Raw genomic sequence first — 26,655 nt, 5'->3', positions numbered from 1 at the left:
GTGCCTCTGAAGTGCACTGTGCTAATGTTCACTATTCCTGCTGTCAATCTTCTTGGGAGCCAGCAGGGGATTAAAGAAGTGAACAATAGGCTACTCAGAGCCCTGAATTCTCGCTGATTCCAAACCTACACCTTGTATTTGTCTCACCCTTGGAAGGTTTCCCCTTTTGGAGCACCTGGACTGGCAGATGCTGGTTTTCTACATTTTGGGGAAGCACTGTTGAGCTTCTCTGCAGATTCAGCTTCTCTCCTTGCTCACCTTATAAATTAGCAGGAAACGCATTTTGAAATCCCATCATTTCTATTCCTCAGCCTCCTGCCTACTGCAAAAAAACCTCATATACACTGGACAGCATTCCTGAGCCGTTTGCATGAAGGTAGTTCATGCTCCTGCCAGCACAGCATCATCAGATTGCAGTCAAGCTGCCCTAGCATGGAGCTCAGCTTTTTGAGCTTTTGTTGCTACAGACATAAGAGATTGTTGCCTCTTATATTCAAGAGGTTGGCATTTACTGATTAACTCCAAGATATGCATTCAATTCCCATTTCCCTTGCTTTCAAAACAAGAGGCTTTGGTTGCCGAGGCAGGATGCTAAGCAATGCCGTACTAGACTTGCCAAGCATACCAGTAACTTACGCAGACTGTTACTGTGGTGAGTTTTTTTTAAATCAACTAGAGATCAGCAGCTCAGCCTGCAGTGACAGGTTGTCCCATCAACCACTCTAAAACTCAACAAAGATGTGGTGACAGAGACAACCTTCCCCAATTTTGGCTCAAAAGCAAGAAAGCACTGTTCAAACACAAGCAGAGGAAGGATCTGACTGCTCCTGCAGCCTTAAAAAACACGTCACTGAAATAAGTGAGAAGCGGAAGGGCTCAAACTGCAAAACCATGCATCTTTGGGCATATAGGCCTGCCCTCGGTCAGTCCAACTCCCTTCTTGAGAAAAACTGGTACAGGAGCATTACTGGCTGAAGAGCATTTCTAGCCAAACGCGCTGTAACACAGTGCGTGCACCAAGGCAGCACAGCAGCTATTCAGCCATATCAGGATGCCAGCTGCTGAACAGCTGGATACTCTGAATTAACCTAACATTGGTTTTGGCCAATTTCTCTACATACAGAGGAGGATGGAAAAGGCTCTGCACAGTCAGAGCACAGATACCACAGTTGCATCCTAAAAGCTGTGGAAAAAAACAACCAGAGAATAATCCTCAAGTTAAAAGGACAAGAGCACAACTTTTGTTGCTCCAATGACATTATATTTGCTGTTGCGTGTACCTACACCGTAAAACACTGATTCTCAAGAAGTTTCAGAAATGAAAGTCTTACAGACTTTGGAAAAAGTCTTAAGAACCAGACATGCTATTGTTAGGAGCAGAGAAAGAGACAAATTGTAAAAGTCAGACTACATAAATGATTGCAATGGACAAAAATATCAAGCTGAAGAGGTTAGCAGAACAGACAGGATTTGAAATAAGTCTCCGCTTCATAAGTATGCTGGGAGCCTACTTTGTGCCCAGCAGAGAACAAGCTTCTTACCAAATTTAACTCTTCATTCTGTCTTACTGCTTCAGAATATGAATCATCAAGTTTTTTCTGCAATTCAGTCAACAGATCTTTGAGCTGAAATGAAGTTTAGAGTTTTAGGATTTGTCTCCTTAGGATGCCCACTTTTCTTCTGCTCAGTTATTAGTGTGTCGCTCTACCCTAAGGTCACAAGCATATAAATTCCTCAGCCACGGGGGCTAAGCATTAGATTAGTTTGCCAGCCAACTAGTAACCAAAAGAAAAATAACAGTTTGGTCAATTATGTTTACCTCTCTGACTTCTGAAACATAAGTAGATCGTTCTATTTCTGCCTTTTCTAGTTCACTTTCCAAATGTTCTCTCTCTTTTTTAAGCTAGAAACAGAAAAACAGAGTTAAAACAGATGTTTTCAATGCTTTTTTGCAGTATCATTTTCTTGATTTAGAACTAGCTATAAATTTCTATCAAATATTCCATGACATTTAGAGAGCATTCCAAATCCAGTGATTGCACAGCACAGATTTAAACTGTTACACTTCAAAAAGATAAAAAGAAAAAGAATCAAGCCCAAGACCATGAACAAGCAGTAAACTGCTCGGTCTCTCAAGGAAAAAGCCCCAGTGGATAAGTACAGAAGTAAAAACCAAAAAAGTACAGTTTCCAGTACCCAGCTTCTCTACTTCTTAAAAACACTGGCCAAAAGATTCAGTTTAAACTGCAGCACAGGCTGCACTACTTGCAGGAGAGAAGTCCTAGGAAGTTCAGACTTACAACATAAGCCTAAATCATGTTTAAGTAACAAAAAGCTTCAAAGACAAAAAAACATCTGCACGTACAGTTTCAACTTCTTTGATTTCTTCCTTTAACCTCTCTACTTCGTGCTCCAAAGAAATGACTGAAGAACGCATCTGCAGTTTTCAAGAAAGACAAATAGATCATTTAGTTGGGATGGTCTACAACAAACTCTCCATATACACACAAGCTTGTTTCTATGATTTAAAAATATTAAGGATGAAATCACAGTGACTGAATAAAGATGCTCACTCAATTCAATATACTGAGTCTCCTCTAGAACACGTTTTCTACTTCCTCCCAACGTAAGAAGTTCTTTGACACATTTAGCGCCTAGATGCCTGAAGGATTTGGAATATAAGCACTAAGCCAGCTGTCCATTAGGCCATGGTAAGGGAAATATCTTTCCTAGACAGGGAAGACTGTCTCCATCCACATGCTATACGTAGCCAAACACAGCATATTTAGCCTTATTAGAGGCTGCATAAGTGCAGCAGATGGTAGCACATCTATAGTTCAAGATCTGACAGCCTTTTATAAGCCCCTCAAACAAGATGTTTATAAATCATCTCTCTGTTTGCTCCAGGCTCATACTCTGGCACTCAAATTTACTAAGCAGAAGTACTTTAGAAGTAATTTCTTTCAAAAAAGCAGTTTGACCTACTTTAATTCTAGATCAGGAAAGAAACATAAAAGGCTTTTTTCTTACCAATTTTGCTAGCAACAGAGCCTTCCTAAAAAGGAAAGCTTTGCAGGCAATTTCAAGTGTAATTAGTTGACCATAATGGATTAAGCAGTATTTTAACAGCTTCCAAAAAATTGTTATGCTTATATGATACTTAAATTTTAGCACAAAGAGACTGTATCTGTTCACAAATGGACTTTGAAAAAAAAAAAAACAAACCAGGTGCTTAACAGAAATACAGTCTGAGTTGCCAGGATCAGAAAAATACATATTCCTGGGCACATTAATGGGACATATGTACTTTCCTGAATTTTTGGCTTCCTATCCCGTGAGCATTAATATTACTACGTGCTCTTTGGCTGCCTCCTGCATCAACTGCAAAGGACTGTGACACAGACTTGTCATAATGGTCAAAGACTTCACACCTGGGCAGTTCATTTGTTTCTGCTTCTCTAAAAATGGCAGCATGAATATCCACACAAATCAACAATTCCTCCACTTTTTAGTTTTTTAAAATGGAAATATGTTCCTCAAAAAAATAAAAATCACTTAGCATGAAACTAAGTATCAGAGCACCAAAAATCCTACTGTTGTAAGGAGGGATCATTCCTGTTGTACTAGTTGTAGATTTCACCTTTTTCATCCACTGGCTGCACACACATCAAACCAGGCAGCCAGGGCTGTTCTATACCTGCCTTCACAGTGCTCGAACACCCTCTGTGACTTCAAGCAGAAACTGCCTGGCTGCAGCAAAAAGCAGATCTTCAGAAATACCTGTTTAAGTTCCTTCTGTGATTCTTCAACTTTTATCTTCCATTTGCTTTCTTCCTCTTCCACACTCCTTTGTAGCCTTTGTAAAATCCCCTCCTAAAAAGACAGTGGGGTTTGAAAGCTTACAGCACAAGAAAGGCAGCTTGCAACATCACAAGGCACAGGCAACTGGGCATCCTGCTTACCGTCTCTGCTAGAACCGATTTGTATTTCTCGCACTCCAGTTGCAGCAATATGTGCATTTCCTCGGCCTCCTTCAACTTCTGCTCCATAGCCTGGCAAAGGAGAAAAGGGACCAGAAGAGTCACATCTCAGCTGATGGATTCAAGTTCTATTATTTATCGTATTTCAACAAGCAAGCTGGTATCATTCACATTGGCAGGTCTGTCTTTCCAACCCAGGCAAAGACAACAGCAAGAGCAATGTTTACCTACAACTCTCAATACTCAATCACAAACTTTATGTGAGTTACTGCAGTAATTCTGAATTGCCTGAAAAAAACCAATTACTTGAAAAAGGGAGCAGGGATTTTTGAATTTCATGAATGTTTTCACAACTCCACAAGGTGCTTTTCAAAGATGCAAATATCCATAAAACAATTTTCTTGTCACCTGTTCTACCAATTTGAACTTCACAATCCAGAGCACAATTTGGAAGATTTATACTGGAAAATATCCTACGCCACACACGAGGAAGCCGTCCACCATTCGTGCCTACCTTGACGTCTTGGGATCCCGAAGCCTCTCTCAAGTATTCTTTAGCCATCTTTTCAAACCCACATATCCATTCACTGTGGCTCTGTTGGGAAATACATTCGGTTAAAGCTGAGAATAACCTCAATAAATCTATCTTCAGGACGTTTGCCTCCCAACTGCAGGCTTACAGAGCAGTGTTTCAGTCCTCTAATTCCCCGGAGCTAACACACAGCCTGACAGCAGTTGTTTAGCTAGTACCACACGCAGCCGAGCCGAGCTGACAGTCGACGGGCAGCAATCCAGGAGCACAAGGTTATGAGACACACACAGTTCACGGGGGCTTGGAAGTGCTCAAATACAGCTGGGTGACAGAGGTGTCCATGCAAGTGTCAGGGTTCTACAAGAACTACTTGAAGACTTAAGGGAATCTTTTCCAAAATCCCTGAGCAGTTAAAGCAGACACTTGCTATGTAATTCTAAGGACCTCACTAGGAAGACTGCTTTATAACCTTACAGAAGAATCAGTCTTTTTAAAGACTATTTCTAGTTCATCAGGAGACCAACTTTAGCACATTTGAGAATAATTTTAAACATGAATGTTCAAAACCTCTAGACGTTACAAATGAAACACAGACCCCATTTTTCCAGCCTCACTTCACATCATTCACGCTATCTAAACCATATGAACCCAGTGCACTTCCCTTGCAAACAACTGAAAGCCACCAAGAATATAAAATTGGAAATCAGTGGTTTTCAAAGGAACTTTCGGAACAAAACAAACCCTACTGAACCGCATTAACTGGCACTGAGGCAGTGCAGCCCCTCCGGAAAGGGAGGCCAGCTGTTATCTGCACAGCTGCTGGGGAAGATATGGATCCTCATTGTGCCAGACAGTGAGCAAACACGCAGCAGACCTTATCCGCCCCTGAAAATTTACTATCTCAGTTAGACACAAGATAACACAGGCAAATGAATCAGATGTTGGGGCAGTAAAAAAAAACAAAACAAAACAAAAAAAAAACAAAAAAAACCCCACACACAAGATAATGATAACTTTTTTTTGTTTGTTTTAACACTTTTCTTGAAGTAACTGCCTGCAACTTTGCCTCTCTGCTGCTGGCAAGTACAGGTATTACCGGCAGAAGACACTCACATCCCGCTACAAAAACCTTGGGGCAGAGGGGACTGCAGGGAAGCGCTCTGGACTGCCCAGCGCAGCAGGACCAGAGCTCCCTGACCCCCAGCAACAGGGTAGGAAGAATCCCTTCTCTTACCACGTTAGAAGGAAGAGAGACTTTAGGGAAGAGCTTCTGCAGTAGTTCACGTGTCTCCACCTCGGCAGCTTCCAAATGCTGCTGCTTCTCCTAAACCAAGAGAAAGGCTCATGTGAAATTGGGCAACACACTCCACAGACCTGGCAATAGCCTCTTCTATGCCTAGAATAACTAGATGAACCCAGAAGGTCATTTTTCAAGTGAGAAAGGAGCTATAGTTTCCAAAATTGCCACTAAATTGCTTCAAAAATTGACACTGAATTGCTTCAGAACTTGGCCTTCACATTTGTTCGTGCTTAAGCTTTTATTTTCTTAAGTTCTCCTCCAATCTAGCCTGTTTGTACAGAAATTACACCATCATTCACTTGTTCACAACACAAACTACACTGTGCTGAGTAACTGCATCTACAGATCACACCAACCCTGCCACTCAAGTTGAGCGATCTCAAAAACAAGAAGTTTGGTCAATCAACAGTATTTTATAAATCCATACTTATTTTAAACAATTTTAGGTGGGAAAAAACCATCACCATAAATTAACATCACCACATCAAAAACAGAGAATTAAAGTCAAAAGGAAACTTTGTGTTAATGCACATTTGAACCAGGCCAAGAAAGCAAGACCGTATCTTCTAAATATTACTTTTAAGTACTCAAGAGGGAGACCCTTACATCCTCCTTCCCCAAGCCTGGATGCAATGGGAAATAATTATTAGAGCTGTGTGACAATCTCCAGGTTTTCTTTGTCATTGCTCTGCAAATATAAATACACAGAGCCAAAGGCACCACAGATCCATCGTTCCATTTATTTAACATTAAAAACAGACCAGCCACAGGACATTTGCTTGCTGTGCTTGTGGCAGATTGGTTTAATTTAGCCATATGACACTCAGGCTCCCGTATAAGTTTAAACACGGAAAGCCTGAAACCCTGTGCAGAAGGCAGCTTTCAGCAAAAATCCTCCACTAATATTTGGGTTTGTTTTTTTCTTTCACATTAGTGTTACTGCGCCTTGCTGCTCTGGGTTCCTCTGCTGCAAGAGATAGGTGGCATTAATAGGTTGAGATTCGGAGACAGAAAAGGACAGGAGACATTAGGTTGTGAAGTTGTGCTAAGAGTGTTAGTTTTCAGCAATTTAGAAACCACCGAAAAGTGGCAAATGGCTGTTTGATGAAGTCTTCTGACTGCAAGAGAAAGCAGGCAAGCGTTAGCACACAGCAAAAGCAGGTACACAAGTTCTCTGAACACGGGGCCGAGCAAAGAGCAGAAACATCTCCAAAACACAGACGCACAATCCCAAACTGGAGGCTCCTCTGCTTCTAGCTACCCGACTCGTGTTTTTAAAGTTATTTTGATGCTTTTTTTGAAATCTGGATAGTGACAATTAAGAACAAATCAGGCTCATAGCAAATGCAAGCTCCTTTCAGAGCAATTCACATCCCGTATAATTTTGAACATTGGCTCTGATGGGACCTGTCAAGCTTCATATGCTTTCAAGGAAGAAATTCACAGCTGTGGTGACACCATTTTCCTGAGAAGTTCCCAGGTTTTTAAATAATAATCTAGTTCTTCACAGGTCCAATAAATTTATTCAAGCACAGTGAAAGCCCAGTAGATGAAAGCAGGTTGCTCACCAGCACAGTTTTTGTTCTAGAGCTCCCCACAAAGAAAAAGTGATTCACAACAGCTCTAACAATTATGCAAACAGAAATCAAAAATCAGCATGCCCACAAAATAAGGATAAAAAAAAAAATAAAAGAAACCTGAAGACAACAGGAAGAAGCAGAGGTGAGAGTATATGAATGATCACTCAGAACAGACTATATTTAAATTGCAGTAAAAGTTAAATGCCTCCATTTCATTTAAAAACCAGCTGCAGATCTGCTTCTAGCTTAACGCATCGTTTCTAGCAGTTAACATTACAACCTTGGCAGTCTTGTTCACTTTGTCCTGCAGCAATTTTTCAGTTGATGCCAATGCTTCCATTGCTTTCCAGTTTTTCTCCCGAAGGTCCTAATCATTTTTAGAAAGAATGATTTCAGTTCAGCCAATATTCAAACTGTTTCCGCTTTTAATTCAGAGATATATTTTGCATTACATTCCACCATTTGCATTTAAATGCTGGTTACTGCAAGATGATTTTGCCGGGTAAGATGACATACACTAGCAAAAACAAGTGTGATGTTCAAAGAGTTTGAATGAAAAGGGGAAAAAAATGCCAATTTCTGCCCAACCTGCCCCCATGTCCAAAACTGATCCAAGTGTTACTGCAGAGCGTATCGCTACAGCGACCCCACACTTTGACTGCACTTGTAAGAAGAAAGAGGGAAGTTTTCAAAAGTAGTGAGGAACACAGACACCAAACCACAGATTACACAACAGAGTGTTAGGCATGTCGCATTGCAGAACCCAGCATGGACCCGAGTATACATGGAGGTGTACACATTTATGCCCCTGATCTTGCAACCAGATCTAGCTACGTAGATCCTTGGGCCTCAGCCCAAACCTACTATGCCAGGGCTGATTTTATAAACACAAAGCTCAGGGCCTTGGTTTGCAGCATTTACCCATGCAGCACTCTCCACTGTACCCAAAGAAAACTGGTCTGCTGCTCACCAGCCCTCCTGGGAGGTTTTGGGATTTCGCCAGTGGCGAGCACACCGCAGATCCACGTGGAAACACCACCGTGCCGTGCTGCGCTCCTGCATCTTTCTTGGCGAGGTCATCAAACGTGTACTCCACAAGATGTCAACATGCAAGCTCAGTTAGGAGGCTGAGAGCTCTTAAGAGCCTCGCAGCTCTTATCTAGGAAGGATGGCGGGCCTTGTGGGGAGGAGATTACAGTGCTTGGGATTTAGATTTTTTTTTTTTCCAACCCTCAGAGCAATCTGTTTTAGCAAAGGGCTATTTTTGAAAGGCTGTGGTTTTTTTAATTCACCACACAAAGTGGCATCCAAATCCTAGCGTCTACCTACACTAGTTTTACTTTACTACTTCTATTTATCTGCTATCCTAAGGGCTGTTTCACAGGACATAAAAACAAGATTGGATAAAATTGCAATGCTGAAAGCTGGGACCTACAGCCATGGTCTGCCTTTAGCAGTAGCCAGATTTCTGCCTGCACCACCAAGGGTACTTAGACCTTGCAATTCCCCAGGAAACAGGCATGCATATGTTCTAACTTTCCAGCTCATTTGTCTTCTGATACTACTCAGCCACTTTTCCCCTACTTTATTTCAGCTCTTAAGCAACACTACTTGCTCAAAAGCTCACATTCCCACTATTTCCCTTGTGCACCTTCCTTATATTGTCCCACTTTTAAGCAACAAACCTTACTGCACGGTATTCATCGGACTTTATAGACTATCAAGGAGACAGGTGAACTAAAACCCCTGTATTTTAACAACTTTCTTCCATGTAACTTAAAAGATGCCGTTCTCTTGCCCTGCACAGGTAATGTATTACAAGGAGGTAACTTCACAGCTCTGTGATGGAAGATGCAATCTTTACGTCCACCCACAACCAACCTGCGCTGCACCATCAGTGGCTGCTCTAAAGGAACGCTCACTGTCCTTCACCTCGTTCAGGCGATCAGGATTAGTCACTCTTAGGAATGGGAAGAGTCAGGTCTGAGTGCCCTGAAGGTAATGCCTCCTCCCACGTCCACACACAAGGACCATAACTCTGTCAGAGCACAGCACCTTTCATCCTCCCACCCTCCCTCCCCAAACTCCCTCTTCTTCCCTTGGCAAAGGATGTGTTTCTGAACAGGACTAAGAAGGCTTGAATCCAAGTCTGAGAACTTGCTGCAGGATGTGTCCCCCAGCAAGTCTACTCCCTCTCATCAAATAAGCAACTTGTCAGAAAGCTGACAAAACTCTGAGCAGTAAAGTAAGGTATGCTTAGTCACCTCCCAAGAAAAGAGGAGAGGAGCATCCAGGGCACACAATAGGGCAGACAACTGTCAGAAACATGTTCTCAGCAGAATGCCTAGGCATCAAGGAGTGCTATGCACACAGGTTTGGTTGTTCTTTGGGGTTTGGAGAGTGGGGAGAAGAATTTCCTTACGTTGTTCTTTTTCCTCTGTTGCTCAAAAGCATTTCTCTGAGAGGTGAGCTCATTTTGGAGACTGGCGATTTCCTTCTCTTTCCCTGCAACCCTGAATTAGCAAAAAGAATCATAAACAAGTCAGGAGACATTTAAGAAATTTCAAGTGAAGCGCTGACACCCTTTCACATACACTAACTTGCCTTCCCTTCCAGCAACAGACTCTCTTTGAAAAGCCACTCTCGCTGACTTGGCAGTACCGCTTGCTTCCTACTGCTCTGTGAACTGCGGACTGCCAGAGCAAAGCCCATTGTAAAGCTGTTGTTTGCCTACAACAGGCATCTGCACACATTTATCGAGACCATGGAAAGGCAACACATTAGACAAGGATAAGTCACCCAGCCCACGCTAGTACAACACCACAAAATAGGCACTGCCTGCTGGATAAGAACATTCTTCTTCAAGCACCTAGTCCACAATTTAAGTCATTTAACTTGAAAGAAAAATCATTCAGCCAAAGATGCATGACAGTGGCAATTTGTGTAGCACAATATAAGCTGGTATGGCATTAGCTTCCACATAGTTCTTCAGTGCGCTTCAGCTCTACGTTATAACACACTTTTACCCCTGAGATTTTCCCTGGGAAGAGATTTCCACCAGACAATTTTATAATATGAACCACACTCTACTGAGATGAAGTTCCAAGAAAAAAGCCTGTCACTTTTGCTTGAAACATCAACATTTAACTCTTCAGACATACAGCTGAGCTGGCATGCATTTAAAATTAATACAATCGTGGCTTGCTTACGTTGTGGGCACAACATATTGCAAGCATTGTCTGCAGAAGATCGCAGCTGAGGATTATTAGCATGAGCAGAATCTCTTATGTTAAAGTTTTATTAGATAGTAAAGATTTTATTTTTTTTTTTACTGGCCACTTCTTACACACTGATATTGTACATTTGGCATTTATTTAATCTTTTAAATTTCCTGAGCAATAAGTGAAATGAAGCACTTATCTATTGCATTCAACTTCTGGCAGTACTCACACTTGCAGAAGCTCCTCACTTTGGACAGCCAGAGATGCCTACAAACAGATCAGAAACTCATTAGGAGGAGATCAGCAGCAAAGACTGGTGTGGGGAGCATGATCAGCCTTGATAACCAGGCACTGCTGCAACACTAAGCAGCTGCACTCTTGGCCTTTGAGGGAGTCCTTTGCAGCCTCCTTTGGCCAGAAGAACCCTGGGTGTGACACAGCATGTAAAGACAGGGGTGGAAAGCTAGACAAGAATACAGCAGGCGCAAGAGAGAGCACAAGGCTGCAAACTCACATGATCAAGGGAAGCAGGAACAGATAAGCAACAGCCAGAAAAGCTGGCTTAGTGCAATCCAACTTTGAAGCTGTCCCTGGATTTGCATGGTCAATACAACTACTGGTTTTCCATGCCACCCATACAAGCTACCACCAACCCCTTTGACTTCACTCAGTAACACTGTAAATTGGAAGTTGTACCTGTTTGTAATTCTCCTGCTTTAATTCCTGAATTTGAAGCTTAAAATATTCATTTTCATTTTGCACATCCTGTTGAAAGAAAACAGGCAATATATACACATGTATACGTATAGATATACACTCACAATACATACACTCCTTACAACACAAGACACTTATATCAAAACTTCACCTGCAACTGTTTTACTTGGTTTGCAATTTCTCTCTCTTTTTCTTCCACTACAGCTTTTAACTTCTTCATTTGTTCTTCTTCCCCTTTCAACCTGCAGAGATGGTTTAGAAAGTAAGAAAAAGGGGTTAAAGTAAGAATTTATGCTACAAAGGGACAGACACTCTAGCTGGAACAGTTTTCAGCAGCAGAAGATAAATATATTTTGTATGCTATATGTAATAATCAGCCAAAAGGAGAGCACACACACATGGAGAAGAAACCATCGCGCTATGGCTCCCAACTGAGAAAGCTAACAAAACTACATGCCAGCTGCAACAACATGTATTACTAACACTTACCTGCTAAGAACTGGCCTGAAGCAAGCTAGTCATTTCACACATCAATCAGCAAATGCATTTAGTCATAGCTGATCTCAACAGCATTCAGAGATGAAGTGGGAGAGAAGCAACTCATCACCTGAGCAAAACCTGCAAGCCAGCTGGCTCTGAAGGTACCAGGGACAGTCTCCTAAAGGTGAGGCTACTTTAGGTACTATGTACTGGCTATACAAGAGCTCTGCTGGAAGGGCAGCACGTTACAAGAGCTGCATTGAAAACAGAGCCCTTCTTGGCACAGTCTCATACAACCTTCCTCTGGCTTAGAGCAGCCAGACAAAGCAGAGTCAAAACAGAGGAAAGTCTGGCAGCATTTCTCCATAAAACAGGAGCTGGAGAATTGGCTATTGCATCTCAGACTGAAAACGGTAAACTGTATCTGTTCATTGCTTTTACCAACTCAGCCACAGGCACTTAAATCCACACTCTTTTAAACATACTAAACAGAAGGAGAAATTATCACTAGACACAAGACGTAGCAGCAATTTCACTAGTTAGTAGAGCCCTGGGCGATTATTCACTGTCACAAAGTGAATGAGCGCTACTACTTATGCACACCAGGCAGGGACGCCAGACACTTGCTATTATACCCAGTAGCAGACGTGCTGGCTGGTGCACGTCCATCAGCACTAACAGCTTATTTTAGCAAAGCCCATAAAATTCTTGAAACCGATTCATACATTCCCATTTAAGATAAATGGCAGCACTGAATGCGTATTATCAGCAAGCACTTGAGAAACTGCTACAAAGCATACTCACAGGCTCTCCAGGTCCTGGACTTGGGATGCAGCAGGTACCTGAAAAAGTAATTCCCAACCTCATTTTGATGGCACAGTAAAGCTTTCAAATTAACAGCAACTCTTTGCATGAGCAGGGACACCACACAGCTTACAAGATACTTGTCAAAGTAATACCAGGAATTTTGCATCAGACATTACTCCAAGAATATCTAAACACATAACGGATTTCAGAAGCACAGCTTACTACAAGCATCTCAAACTTCACACCACCCAATTTCTCTCCATTCCACCTTTCCCCTGGGATAAATGCCTGTCTAGACAGCCACCCAAAATAAGAGTGCAACTCAGCTTCTCCCCTTTATCACTGACAAAAATCCAAACTGAGCTAGAATACCACCTTATTGGAAAAATTCTTCCATTAAGTAACACTTGGCTTCAAGGACGTCCCATTGCCTGTTCAAGTCCACTGCAGGAAATCAAAAGCCAAAATATTCCAGCCAATTGCAACTTCTGCAACAGGTAAAGGCAGGAAAGAATTGTAGCAAAGCCTGACCACTTCAAGAGGAGCTGCTATGTTCAGTTACACCAAGAGTCTTCCATGACCATAGCCCTACAGCGATGCTACTTCAGTCTGGCAAGGAGGTACCTACAACACAGCTATGATTCTGTTTATGAGCTTCAAAGTTTTCAGACCACCAAAGCTACTTGTTATGCATAGTATCACCCAGGTTAAAGAAAAGCTCTCAGAACTTGTTATCCATGTAAAACCTGTTTTGGATAAACACGGTTGAACTAGTGGGCTTTCTGCACTGTAGACTACCAGTTTAGTCAAGTAGGATTTAAAATAGCTCTGTAGGTTGAAGCCAATGCAAACCCTTTGTGAGAGGTAAAGAACAAAAACATCATCTCCCAGTCCAACTGAGCAGCTCTCCCAAACCACATCCACTCTGCACGCCATACCTGTTGGAGCTGTTGCAGGTTCTGTTGTTCTAACTCCTGAACTTTAGTGGTTAATTGTGCAATTGTATCTTTCTGACCCTTTGGACAAAAAAGGCAAGTTTAGAAGTGTAAACATAACTTTTAAACAGCCAGAAATACTGCAGAATAACTTATTTCCCTTTAGAATACCAAGGAAGCTTACCTGCAGCCATTCTCCTTTCTTAACAATCTCTTTCTCCTTCTCTTCCAATAAGGCCTCCATGGTTTTCACCTGCTTTTCCTTCCCCTTCAACCTATACCATTAAACACATATAGACACACAGTATAAACCCTTGCTCTTTTATCCATCTGAAAAAAAAGACATCCTATGCTTTGCAGCACATAACAAAAGCAGCATATGTGATCAAAGGCACAAACACAATTCACCCGCTAAAAATCAATGTGTGAACACTTCCACTTCAGTCTGGCTTAGCAAGAGATGCCCTTGATCAACGGTACTGCTCATTAAGTGAAAGCAGACAAGTTCTGCACCAACATATATTGCAGAGATTTCACACGTGTGCTCTCCTCATCTAAAAATACTTCCTTCCCCCTCACCAGTTGGGGACATGAGGGACTGACAACCATGGTGGCTCAATTCTCACTTGTCCACCCAGTTACAGCACAGGTACTACCAAAGTAAGTTTGCCATAGTGCCTTGCCTACGTCCTTCCATCCTGACTTGAATTTAATCCTTTGTAGTTTAACTGGGGCTCATGAAGCCATGCAGCACTTCACCTTGTTTGCCGTCTCAGACAGGACCAGGTATTTCTAATAAGGACAGAGGTCTACTAAGACCAGTGTTAACAACCTGGATCACTTCAAGCAAAGCGCAGACACCAGGCAAGAACATTTTAACTTAAAACAGACTGGAGCACTGAAGTGAGGGGTGCACAGGGCACATCAGACATGTTAACAACTGTACTTACAGAGTCTGAAGTTCTTTGACTTGTGATGTAATCGACACCTAAAGAAAATAAACAGTACTTCAGTTCAATGCACGTGGAAAAGACACATAAATGCTATAAACTGCTCTAGGGAGAAACGGGGGAAAAAGCCATCAGACATTATTAAACCAGGCGCTATTTGTTACAGTTATGTAAGCATAAACATGCATATTTTTTTTTCCCTGGGAAAATAAATTATGAGAAGCCAAGTGTCTCCACGATTTACTTTCTCCACATTTAAAATGTGACTTCCAGAGCAGAAAAAAAACCAGTGCAAATGGGAACACAAGCAGGCCCACTGAAGCACCCTTCCACCACAAGAGACAAAGGAACAAGCAGACACTGATGATGACAACCATCTCACTAGCAACTGCAGCTCAAATCAGAGATACCATCGCTGGTCATTTAGACCTTTACACAAGCAAGCGCTTTTTAAATGCTCTGTACAATGCCAACACTCCCTTAAATTCCCATTCTAAGGCTGAACATGGATTGAAGAAACAACAGTTAGTGGGAGTATTTCCTTTGAATTTTGTATAAATGCCTGACAGCACCTATCTGTGTAGATACTGGCTGTCTAAACAGGTAGCTTAGTTTAGTCCTCTACCACAACATGGCAGGAGTTTCAGACATTCCCAAAAACCTCTATTCTGCTTGCAGGAGACCAAAAGGTGCATAATACACCACCTTTGGAGCAAGCATCCCTCATATGTAGTTTTCCAGAGATAGCAACTCTAAACTGCATTTTGTTCTGGGCCCTGCATCAGTTCCAGGGAAGGAAACACATACAAATAATTCTGTCAGTTCCTGGGAATTTGCTTTGGAGGAAAAGCCCAAGACAGAAACACATTCTGTGAAGCTTTGCCTAAAAAGGACAAAACTTTAACACTAAGGAAAAAAGAAAAGGCGGTGACATGTTGGAATGTAGCTAGAAAGACTGAAAAAAGTGCAGACCAAAACAAAAAAAAAAAAAAACCACACACAACAAACCACCCCCACACAAACAAGCAAGCAAACTTCCTGACAGCACGATGGATTAAGCTGCCTGCAGAATGGGCTCCCTAAGGTAACACGGGTTCCCGTTGTTTTGGATGCTAGACAGCAAGCATGCCAAAAAAAGCCAATACTCCTCCATTTCTGCATTCCTGATAGCTAGAGTAAAACTTACTCTGCCAAGATAGGCTTTCTTTGGACACTGGAAAGAAAACAGCCTTAGGTTTACCTGGAAACCAGCTACTGTTTGGGCCCATAGTATTGTTCTAGCAACACAGAAAGATCAACAAAAGGAGAAGCACCTTCAGCACTCAAAATTTCCGAGTTGCCAGCCTCAAAGGATGTCCCAGGGTTTCATGTTTACTACAGGGACAGCCCAGCCAGAGCTAATGCTACAATGCTTTAAGTTACAGCAATTCTTGCCAAATTTCATACCAGAAGTCCAAAAAGCTCGGGCATCCAGAAGAACGTGGTTTCTGAAGAACAGCAGTAGTTATACTACATGTTTACAGCTTTATATCCAAGAGTAGCGTAGCTCTACCATTAAAAAGTTCCCTTACCCAATGACATTCACCAGTGAAAGAAAACACACTACAACAGAAATGAGTGAGCAGCGCATCCAAGGCAAGGCTGTTTCACACTTCTGACACTAAGGTATTTTACCTGTTTTTCCATCTCAAGCTGGGAATTTCCTATTTCTTCTTTCAGAGCCTCTATTTCCTGTGTCAAAGCCTTTTCAATGACAAAACAGACAGGATTGGACAATGGAAACACAAAAACGCCACAAAAATGGATGCTACAAATTCATCACTATAGAATGCCATGCAGTAACAAATAAATGGTAGTCAGTGGCATAAACACAGAAAGGAAGATAGGTATTGCAGAGATAAGATACCTGAACAGTCTTCTCCTTGCTTGCTACTTTAAGGATTTCAGCTTGTAGGAGTTCTTCCACTGATTTTATTTTTCCATCCTTCTCATGGATCCTTAAAAAGAGTAGAGGAACAACATTAGCTGGATGAACAAATGCGCTGCTTGAGCAAATACACAAGCTTTGGTTCTGCTATCACATCACATCGCCAGCCTCTGGGATCCACAGTGGGACCAAGAAGGAAAAACAAATAGGAGGAATAAGATTGGGAATAGTGCAAAACAAGCTGGCTTTATGTAACCAGTAGCTCACATACTAAATAGATACTATTACTGTTTAAAAATACAAATTAAGGTATCAATAGTCCCTGAAATGACACACACTTAACTTCAGCCTTCATTGGACATTCCAGCAAGAAGTATTTATCAACTTCAAATAGACACACAGAGTAAACAAGCTCACTCCTTTTAGAGTGCTAGTGAAGAGAAACAATTATCTGACAATTCAGTGCAATTCCTTGTCTAGTCAAAGTTAGGCTTATGAAGTTATTAGCAGAGAAGCGACTGGATTTGCAAAAGGTATTGATCTAACATGATGTGTTTCCAAAGTGATAATGCTTCTTGCCACACACACACTTCACCCAGTTAAAAGCATATCATTTCAGGGAAGCAAAACACTTGTAGTCATGGAATAAAGACAGACAGAAGTTAACAATCAAAAATGAAATCTATGCAGTAACTTACACTTTCTGGAGTTCTTCCACCAGTGATTGGAAGGAAACCTATTCAAAACAGAGCTTCAACTTAGAAAAACAGAAGAGAGCAAAACAATCTGCAAGCGTTGAGGGGTAAGGAGTAGAGAGCTTGAGCACTCTGGCACTGGGTGAACTACATAGCAGCCTAACAATTTTATCTATCTGGCTGCTCCAGAGAAAATGAGCTGTTGGTCTCCAGTTCCTGGCAAACCAATAATACCAAGTCTGCTGCAAGTTCCCAGAAAACAAAAGCAAACCCACACCATCTTTACCAGGAGAGGCTGAGGTTCAGGACCAGCATTTGATCAGCTAACCTTTTCATACCAGCACTAGCGTACACCTCTCCATAGTTACTGTGCTTCTCCCCTCCCATAAATGATTTTCTAGAAACTAAGTGGCCTCCTGAGCTATGCAAGCAGAGCTGGATGTCAAGGAAAGGCACTTCCCGATTGGCACCAAGTGTACATCAAAAATGATAATGCTGTGACAGTGTCACTGGACAGAGACATAAACAGAAAGGGGCTAAGTCACACCTGCACAAAGGTGGATTAACATTAGAAAGCTCAAATATGCATAACGAAGCTGATGCAGTACGAGCTGCCTACTAGCCATGCTTGCTGCACTAGGCTTCTAGAAAAAAAGCAACTCACAGCCATTTCAGTGTGTGGCAAACTCAAATCAACCCAGAAAAGCCACTGAATTTGAACCTTTGTATCTGCCATGTTTCTGACACTTATGCAAAGGAAGCATTTAACAGAAGTATCAGCTTCCAGACCAATGCTGGAAGAAAACAGGATGCTTTGCCAACAGGCTTCAAAGACATCTTCACCTTTTTCCCTTGACTTTTGCAACCACAGCAAGATTCTTTTAGATTTAGTTTAGGTGTAATAAAAGTTTTAGATGAAAAGTACTACCTGCTCTGATTGCTGAATTTGCAGACTTTGAAGTTCTTTTCTCAAGGATGAATTTTCCGTTCGCAGTGCCTTTGAAAGCAGACACACAGATAATGAAAGACTCATTTGTTGGGGAAAAAGTGTTAAGCTTGATGGAAAAGTAATTTCTTTTAGAACAAGCGACTCTGAAAGTCTGAAAGAGACCCCCTCTGCAGCAGTTGGAGCCAAAGTATTCAGTGAACTAATTACTCATTACAGACAACTCAGAGTAGACTTCAATCTCTAGGAAGCTAGAGTCCAGGGAAGCATCAAGGTTATGTGCTCACATCTTTGGCTGTTTAGTAACCTGACTGTTTGCTAGTGTGCAACTCCTCCCCAGCAGAGGGGTGTCAGCAATGCACCTAGAATTTATGGACATTAAGAAAGTAAGCATTGTCTTGGCTATGTCCAGGTAGACAGGACACAGCTTTCCAGCAAAACCCAGCTGAAAACACACAGGGATTTTTGTACTGGCTTTCCAGACTTCCCATCACTAGCTTCTTTATAAACAGAACAGAAAGGAAATACCCTTAGCATCATCCCAGAAGTATCACTAGTTTATAATCCATTTAACCCTTCAGATTACCAACTAAGCAAAAGAATGCAAGAGTCTCATACTGCCAAGCTGTTACAAAACACCCTTTCCTAAGGACAGATTTGTTGCAGATTAGGCCAAACATACAGCTCTGGAGTTATACTGGAAATATATTCACTATATTCCAAAACACACCATGTATACATCCTAGCAAAACCTGCTCTAGACTAAGCAGAGAGAAGCACTTACTGTACACCATCAATGCTCATGCTTAGTCTATCTTACCAAAAAGGCTTTAACCTTGTCTCCATGAGATGCTTTTCCTATTCAAAGGGAATGATCTCAGACTGCACTATGAGCACTCAAACATACACTTTGCACAAGAGCACTTAATGTCTACTTCCCCATAAAAAGATAATGAGAGATTTTACCTTCAGCTCCTCCTCTTTATTAGCCACCTGTATGAGTCCTGCTTCAAGCAACTCTTCAACTGTCTTGATTTTATCATCCCTCTCTCTCATGCTGAGGAGTCAAAAGTGAGTATTAGGAAAAAGAGTTAACCTTTGAAGGCAGTTTAGCTATCAACAGTAGCCTTGCTGCCTACAAAACTGGATCCGTATTTTAGCCTCCAATTCAAAAGAGAAAAGTTTCTTACCTTCTTTCCATCTGCTCTAACAAGTCTTTGTTTGCCTATAAAAAAAACACAATAGGGTGATCATTAATTCGATCAATAATGGTTTGGGATTTTAAAAACAGAAATAACTGGAGAGCATCAACTTAACCAAAAGCTTAGTTACCACACTAATCCAGAAGGGGAAATAAAGTAGGGGGAGAATGTCCTCATGGCATATATGTCTAATACTGATGCTGGAAAGATGTCAGTCTTTCAGGGGAGGTACAGATCCAGGCCAGATGCCTTGATAATTTTACACTGATGGACTACAGGAATTCTGGCAACAAGATGCTGTGGGACACAGGATCCCAGTGGTTCTAGGGAGTTTCAAGCATGCCAAGCACTGTGCAGCATCTAATACATAGCAGCCAGCTCAGTACCTGAAAAATCTGCCTCTTTTGAGCATTTATCAAAACCACAAGCTCCACCTGAAGCTCACTCAGCAGAACATTTATGGTTTCTCAACACCACCACATTGTGAGAGACCACATGAGAAACATAAGCCAGCTACCAAGAAAAATCAGCCCCACTATTCCAGACAGGACACCAAATCGGCCAGACCTAGGGAAATAAGGCTGCAAATCTGTTTCTCTGCCAGAAGAAAGGGAGCTGCTTGCTAACAGACACCAGTGAAAAAAAGGAAGCAAGTTTCCTGTCCTGCAAGTCTTTTTCCAGTGTCTCAGGAAGTTCCCTCATGCCACAACGGTACAAAGTCGGGGGTGTTCACAAGAGCTCTCCCAGGCAACACTCGCAAAGGAGATGGGGCTGAGCAACACAACAGCTTTGAACCCACAGCATCCTGTGTGAGGACCAGTCAGACTGGCTGGAGCAGGTGTGCCATGGGCCAGAATATAGAAGATGAGGGACAAAAGATATCACAATATAAACAGTTTTCCCATTCCATTCTTTGGTTACTACTCGTTTGAGAATTCGTTCCAGGATGGAAGAAAACAAGTAGGTTAAAGATCTTACTCAAATCTCTCCACAGCCCAGTAAGAGCCCTCTCCCCCGGAAGGGCTAGTTGTGCATGGGATTTTTTTATTCCAGAAAATTGCCAATAAAACTGGGAGAGGTTGCAGAAATAAGTTCTTGCTTGTGTTAAGCTAGCATTCTTCAGGGGAGAAAAAAATTCACATTTTATTTGGACACTCTTGACTAGGTCTAGAAGACATTCACAGTTGCCTTACTTGAACCCTCCATGGAAGAGTAAATACCTAAAAAGCATAGACTTTGACACCAACTAGGTCAGCCTAGGTCCAGCTTAAGAAAAAAAACACTTAAGAAGTTAAAAAGAACAGAAGACATTCAATACAACCTCAGCAAACACTGGCTATACCTGCTCAGACAGGAGAGTCTGCAGCTTCTGAACTTCAGCTTGCAGAGTTGCGTTTTGATCCTTGAGAACCTGGAAGGAAATTTAAACATTATATCAGTTCAGAACTGCAAACCCTAACTACAGCATTTTCATAATGGCAATAAGGTAATTAAATAGCACAGAAGTCGTTAAAGTGAGTTCTTTGGAAGCTGCAAGACTACAAACAGTCCTTTCCCTTTCTTGCTTGCTTTGTATTAATACTTTTGTCCTTATGTTCCCATGAGAAACTCAGCCGTTACCACCTTTATTCCCTGGCAGAAACACAGTACCAAGTGTGAGAGTCAAGAGAAACTGCATTTTCCTCCTAATGCAGTACCAGCATCATGTCAAGATTTGATAGCTGCCTCTTACAAAACACTCATGTGGCGAAGCAAATGGTCTAGGATCACCTCTCTAGTTCTCTTCAGCTGCCTTATCACTGAGGATGCATGGCAAGGAACTGGCAGTCCAGCAGCAGAGAGGTTTGCGCAGCTCCCACACTTTGGTCCAACTACAGACTGGAAAGAGGTGTACTGGGAAGACAAACAGCCATACCACAGATCTTGCCCCCCCTCCAGCATTCCTGCTCCATACAACAGACACAGCAGCCCTCAGCAGACAGGCTGCCTGTCTGGATTCCTCAGATATATTTTAAAATCCTCCTCTTTTATTGCTTTTTGCTTTACAAAGTCTTTAAAAAAAAAAAAAAAAAAAAAGACTTGCTTGATGCTTTACAACAGTAAAAAGCAGGACACATGATCTGTGCTTCAGACCCAAAGCCTTACAGGGACAACACAAGCAGGAAGGGACAGCAATGGCAAGGATTAAAAGAATTGCTCTGTTTTGAACCTGGCTTTTCCCTCTTTTATGTGCATGGGGAAAAAAAGCAGCACTTCCTCAGGTGGAAGCATTTAGTACAGAGCTGGTCTGGCTTACATTTGGGATCAAAGACAGGAGGAAAAAGAGACTAGAAGGGCACGTAATATTCATGCTGAGAGCACACTATGGATTTCCACAGTTTCACAATGATGACGATCTGCATTCAGTTCTCTATTCACTTCCTAAGAACTGCTAGAATTGCCTCCAGATTATTTTTGCCACTACTTAGCACTGAGTTGATCTCAGCACATAACCATCCACAACACCTCTAAGGCCTTTTTCCTGGGTAACAGTTACTACAGAAACCATCACACTAAAGGAAGTTCAGATTATTCCTCCTCATATTCATTTTCACAATTTCACCTGCCATTTTAAAATGTTCCACCATGCTGAAAGCCCTGAGTGTCACTAATTTGAGACTTGCCGACTTACTCAAGCCTGCCACCTCTTCCCACTCCCCTTTCCAGACCGTTTATGCACCCATTACCCAGCACACACTTCACTGAAGATTCAGTCAACAGCTTTATTACAAAAATCAACTGAAGTTGTACTTTGTTTCCTATTCCATTAATTGAGCAAACTTTTTCCCCTTATTCTCTGACAGCTTAGAGAAACTACAGAGCCTTGCAAGGGAGTCTCATCAAAACCTCTTTGAAAGTGCCACTTCAATACATGAATCAAGTTTACTACTTGCTTGCTAACACCTTCAAAGAGCTCCAGGAGACACATGAGACGTGGCTTCCTCTCCAAAAGTATGCTGCCTCTGCCACTACACACCCACTCTGTTCCTCACTAGTAAACCTACCAACTTGATCTTATGAGATTCAGAATGAGGGACTTTTCACCAGAAACATCAGAAGAGCAGCAGTACCCATCATGGGGTTTAAAGGAATTAGAAAGATGGAGTCAAAAAGATGGAGTCATCACCCTTCTTGGGAAGCGGGTCTATTTCTATTACCTAAAGTTCAGGAGAAAAAGTCTAAGGTGGCAGAGGGCAAGGAGGAGTTAAGTTGCTCTCTGCACACACCATCTAGAAACAAGTATCAGCTTTGCTGTGCAGACCCCAGATGTCAGAACCAAAAGCTTCAGCAATTTAGCTGCAGCCTCGTGAGAAACAATTTGGAAGATGACAGGAGAAAAATAAGCATTTTTACACCATGCTAATCCAAGCAACAAAGGCTCACACCAGGGCCTTGAAAGTCATATTAGAAGGTGGAACACAGGAAAACCATAATAGCTTTTACTGAGCAATCTCCTCTTCCAGATTTCAAAAGACCTCACTCTTCACAACTGCAGACACTGCACTTAACTTGCATTACCCCATCTCTTACTCTGCTGCACAGTTTGTTGCTACTACTGTGACATCCCACATTGCTATTGCCTTGCAAACAGAATTACTGTAATTTACCTTAACACCCGAAAGTCAGTTCTGTTTTACAAATCAACATGCAATTGTATGAACTGTTTTGCAACCTCTGAAGTCTGGAAAACTTACTGTAAATAAGCACAAGAATAGCTATTCTGTAACTTACCTTAAATTCTTCTTTTGTGTTTGAAATCTGAGCAAGTTCTTCTCGAAGCTGATCTTCAAGAGTTCTTATTTTGTCATCTTTGATGTGAATGCTGAGACATAGCAGAACAGTTAAATACATTTCCTCATCCAAGTCTTACAAAAAGCATTGATTCAGAAGAACATAAAAGACTGACAAACATTGTTTATCAAATCCCAGAGCTATTTACCTTTTCTGCATCCTTTCCAGCTCATGTGCAGCAGCAGCCTAGATATAAAGAGGATTAACAAAGACTTAGGATACATCACATGATTCAATCAACGTTTCACTCCACAATATTAAAAAGCTAGAACAAGTCATTTGGCCTCTCAGCACATGACTCACCAGCAAGAGTGAAAGGGGTAAGCTTGTCTTCACACACTTTTAATACACCAATATATACCAGGCAAGCATGCAATTACGCAAAGGGAAGACGATTTGAAGGAGATTCATTTGACAACCAGGATTATCTCTAATTAAACACTTCATTTCCACCTCTGTAACTAACAGGCCACATAGCAGTAACAGAGGGACAGCATTTTGTTTGGTTCTAAAAAGATATCTATGGCGAGGCGGGGGGATGTGCTCTTGGGGTTTTTTAGAGGGATGCTTATGACCCTTGTATGCAAATCCCAGGACTGCATATTCAAGCACAGTTGTGTTCACTCCTGTAAAGTGTCCTGCACTCTGCATGCCTGCAAATCTAAACCAACCGAGCAAATCACTTCAGTAACGTGGATATCCAAGAAAAAGATTTTGCTGATGAAGGAAGGGTAAGAAGCAGGCCTCCCACCAGCTATAAGAACTCCAGGGCATCACGTATTAACCTCAGTAGCCTCATACCTTTAATGTGCTTAAGCACAGCTCACTTAAAGCCAACAGATCTGCATTTGCATTTATGACAGAATAGGTATTGGGAAGAGAGTAAAATTAAATATTTAATGTAACAATTATTTTACCTGTTCATTTGTCAGAGCCTGTAACTTCTGTACTTCTGATTTCAGGGATAGGTTCATATTCTGTAAAACCTGAAGGAAGGAGAAAAAGAAATGTATTTGCACTTTGCACACAGACAGTATTTCAGGCAAGTTAACTCACCAGCACAAAGTATTTCAAGTTACTTTTTGAAGGACTCTAGAGGTAATAGTAAGGAAAAACCTCAAGCTTTCTTATCAACAGCTTCCCAGCATCAAGCATTGGCCTTGGCTAGAAGAGCAAAATCAGCAGACTTGTAGCTGAAAGAGCTGGTTTTAGACCCAAAGGCAGCAGCCTTGTGGGCTTCGTTTTGTACACACAGCCAACGAGCCTCTCCCTGTATCAGCTGGCATTTACACATGATTTTATTATACCTTGAGCTCTTCCTCTTTGCTGGTTAAGTTGGCATGTTCATTGCCTAACGAGTCCTCCATCTGCTTTATTTGTTTGTCCTTTTCCGCAATCCTGCACAAATGAGAAATGATGACCTATCAGTACTAAAAGGTCTTGGATGGAAATGGTACATGAAACATCAGGCTAAACACAAAATACATGCTGGCCATTAAGTCCAGCTCCTACTCTAAATCCTGCTGACAGTACACTTTGGGTCCAAAAGCTTTTCCATCCGTTTTAAGTGCTGTTTGCTTGCCAAAAATTTATGAGACATTCTCTAGCTCTGAAACACAACAACTACCCCATCTCCCAAAGGGAGAAATCTCCTGGCACAGCCATATAGCCCAAATATTAACAATTCTCATGGTCACGCACATTCCTGCACGCTGTACTGATCCCTGCACATAGGCAGTGGTAAACAGGAGAGGAGACATAGCTTTCTGTGTTAGCACATAGAGCCACGTACAACAGACTCCAAACCTGAGGCCAGACACGGAAGGGAAATCCGCAGGAAGCGGTTTCCCAGCTCCCAAGTCAATCTCATGCTAAGAAGTTAAAAGCACAGACAGCAACGTTTCCTTCACCGGTCCTTCCCATATGCACTGCACGTGCGTGGAAGAAAGGCAGCATGCATTAAAAGCCAGTAACACCTCCCAAATACCAGAGGAAATGAACACTCACACTTTGTGTAGTTCTTCTGCCAGGACTGAAGCTGAGGTCTGCAGAAGAAAAAAAAAAAAAAAAAAAAAAAAACACAAATAGCTGAAAGTAAAGCAAGTCGAAGAATTATCATGTACAGTGAGCCAGGAATAGCATTTATATGATTTGTCTAGTTATTTTAAACTGGCACAGGACACTTCCAACTATTTCCTGGCTAAGGAACATTGAAGGAATACCAGCACATACTAATGTCCCTTCCCCTTTGGCCTAAAGCAACATGAAGGGGAAACATGAACCATCTTATTTGCCCTTTATCAGATTCAAACAAGCCACAGGGATCATCAGCACTTGTCTCCAAAGGATTAAGTGCTTTACAGGACATTCTGCTGACAACTCAAACTTAAAAAAAAAAAAAAAAAACCCTGCACAGTACATCAGGACTTGTGTTAAGAACAGAAACAGCAACATAAAATCAGCAAGTGGCATTTTTATCCCCTGGAAAAAGCTTATTCCCATGTGGTCACTCACAATGGGGCAGGGGAGACCCATCACTCTTGGTTATCAAGGCATCGAGTGACCTCTGCATACTGTTTCACATCCAGTTTGCTGGCAGCTGTGGCAGAACTTCCACGTTCTTTTGTGCTTCACATACGTGGTTCTCCTTATCCAGCCTTACCCTCCCCCAAAATCCTGGATCTTGCAGAGCTTATGCCCATGGGACCCTGTAGCAATTCCTATACTGCCTTATCCAGATCATACCATAAAGAACAGGATCAGACGGAGGAGGAAAAAAAAATAAAAAAATCAAAGCGAACAAATAGTTCCAGTCCCAGAGCGCCTCCTTAATGACCAAAACAGTTTCATCAACCCTCATGTCCAGAGCAGTCTCCAGTCCAACCTCGCTTCCCCAAAGTGCTATTTTCATACCCACTGTCCATGGTGGAAAAATGGCCCTGCATTTTCATGGCTAGTGAAGCTACATGGGGAAAGCACACACCTCCTTCCAACAGCCACCTTGGTAACCCAGAGCTAAAAAGTAAAATTTCCCTAGGGATTTATTTTCAAAGCCCTTTTAAAAGGACTGGGATGAGAGGAGTAGCTCATGAAGATGCCGTAAATTCAGAGTGCCTCTTCCTTTGCTATTCTCCCCACCTAATGGGTTAAAGCACTTCAAGCAAAGCCAGTGATATATTTTCAGTCTGATGTAGAATTTAATCAAACTACATCAAGCACATCCATGATTAAAAGAACGCAGTACCCAACTGCATAGGAACAGTCTCCACTTGTGCCCACAAAAGTTACAGCCTTTCTGAGATGATTTCCATGACATACCTCTACATGGAAGCAACTTCAGTGACTGAGGTTTTACATAGTGTTTACAACAGAAATAATTTCTCAGAGAAACTAGTCAAAGTAAAATTTTGGCGATTAAAAGAATTGAGAAAGGCATTGTGCAAGTTTGGTGGGGTTTTGGTTGTTTTTGTTTGGGTTTTGGGTGGGTTTTTTTCTTCTGCAAAGAAATCGCCACTGGAATGAACAAACAGCTTTATATGGGAGCTACCATAT

General features: G+C 41.8%; 1 protein-coding gene across 1 annotated transcript in view; it reads right to left on the bottom strand.

Annotated features, from left to right (window-relative positions):
- KTN1 (kinectin 1) overlaps nucleotides 1–26,655 on the bottom strand; it is a 54,349-nt gene that overhangs the window by 8,875 nt on the left and 18,819 nt on the right. Inside the window, exons 12-39 of the mRNA XM_009915381.2 lie at nucleotides 25,111–25,148; nucleotides 24,411–24,501; nucleotides 24,021–24,089; nucleotides 23,252–23,289; nucleotides 23,044–23,134; nucleotides 20,615–20,683; nucleotides 19,261–19,295; nucleotides 19,037–19,127; nucleotides 18,053–18,121; nucleotides 17,128–17,165; nucleotides 16,409–16,499; nucleotides 16,177–16,245; nucleotides 14,503–14,540; nucleotides 13,737–13,827; nucleotides 13,556–13,633; nucleotides 12,615–12,652; nucleotides 11,482–11,572; nucleotides 11,310–11,378; nucleotides 10,843–10,880; nucleotides 9,815–9,905; nucleotides 7,673–7,759; nucleotides 5,747–5,836; nucleotides 4,495–4,575; nucleotides 3,963–4,052; nucleotides 3,781–3,873; nucleotides 2,366–2,437; nucleotides 1,820–1,903; nucleotides 1,542–1,625 (exon numbers count right to left, since the gene is read on the bottom strand). Of these exons, the coding sequence (XP_009913683.2) occupies nucleotides 1,542–1,625; nucleotides 1,820–1,903; nucleotides 2,366–2,437; nucleotides 3,781–3,873; nucleotides 3,963–4,052; nucleotides 4,495–4,575; nucleotides 5,747–5,836; nucleotides 7,673–7,759; nucleotides 9,815–9,905; nucleotides 10,843–10,880; nucleotides 11,310–11,378; nucleotides 11,482–11,572; nucleotides 12,615–12,652; nucleotides 13,556–13,633; nucleotides 13,737–13,827; nucleotides 14,503–14,540; nucleotides 16,177–16,245; nucleotides 16,409–16,499; nucleotides 17,128–17,165; nucleotides 18,053–18,121; nucleotides 19,037–19,127; nucleotides 19,261–19,295; nucleotides 20,615–20,683; nucleotides 23,044–23,134; nucleotides 23,252–23,289; nucleotides 24,021–24,089; nucleotides 24,411–24,501; nucleotides 25,111–25,148 (2,004 nt within the window). The remainder of the gene's footprint in view (nucleotides 1–1,541; nucleotides 1,626–1,819; nucleotides 1,904–2,365; nucleotides 2,438–3,780; nucleotides 3,874–3,962; nucleotides 4,053–4,494; nucleotides 4,576–5,746; nucleotides 5,837–7,672; nucleotides 7,760–9,814; nucleotides 9,906–10,842; nucleotides 10,881–11,309; nucleotides 11,379–11,481; nucleotides 11,573–12,614; nucleotides 12,653–13,555; nucleotides 13,634–13,736; nucleotides 13,828–14,502; nucleotides 14,541–16,176; nucleotides 16,246–16,408; nucleotides 16,500–17,127; nucleotides 17,166–18,052; nucleotides 18,122–19,036; nucleotides 19,128–19,260; nucleotides 19,296–20,614; nucleotides 20,684–23,043; nucleotides 23,135–23,251; nucleotides 23,290–24,020; nucleotides 24,090–24,410; nucleotides 24,502–25,110; nucleotides 25,149–26,655) is intronic.

This window comes from Haliaeetus albicilla, chromosome 5, assembly GCF_947461875.1.
Source record: "Haliaeetus albicilla chromosome 5, bHalAlb1.1, whole genome shotgun sequence".
Classification (NCBI taxonomy): Eukaryota; Metazoa; Chordata; class Aves; order Accipitriformes; family Accipitridae; genus Haliaeetus; species Haliaeetus albicilla.
Note: the sequence above shows the minus strand (reverse complement) of the source record. Positions and strands in the feature narration are given on the sequence as shown.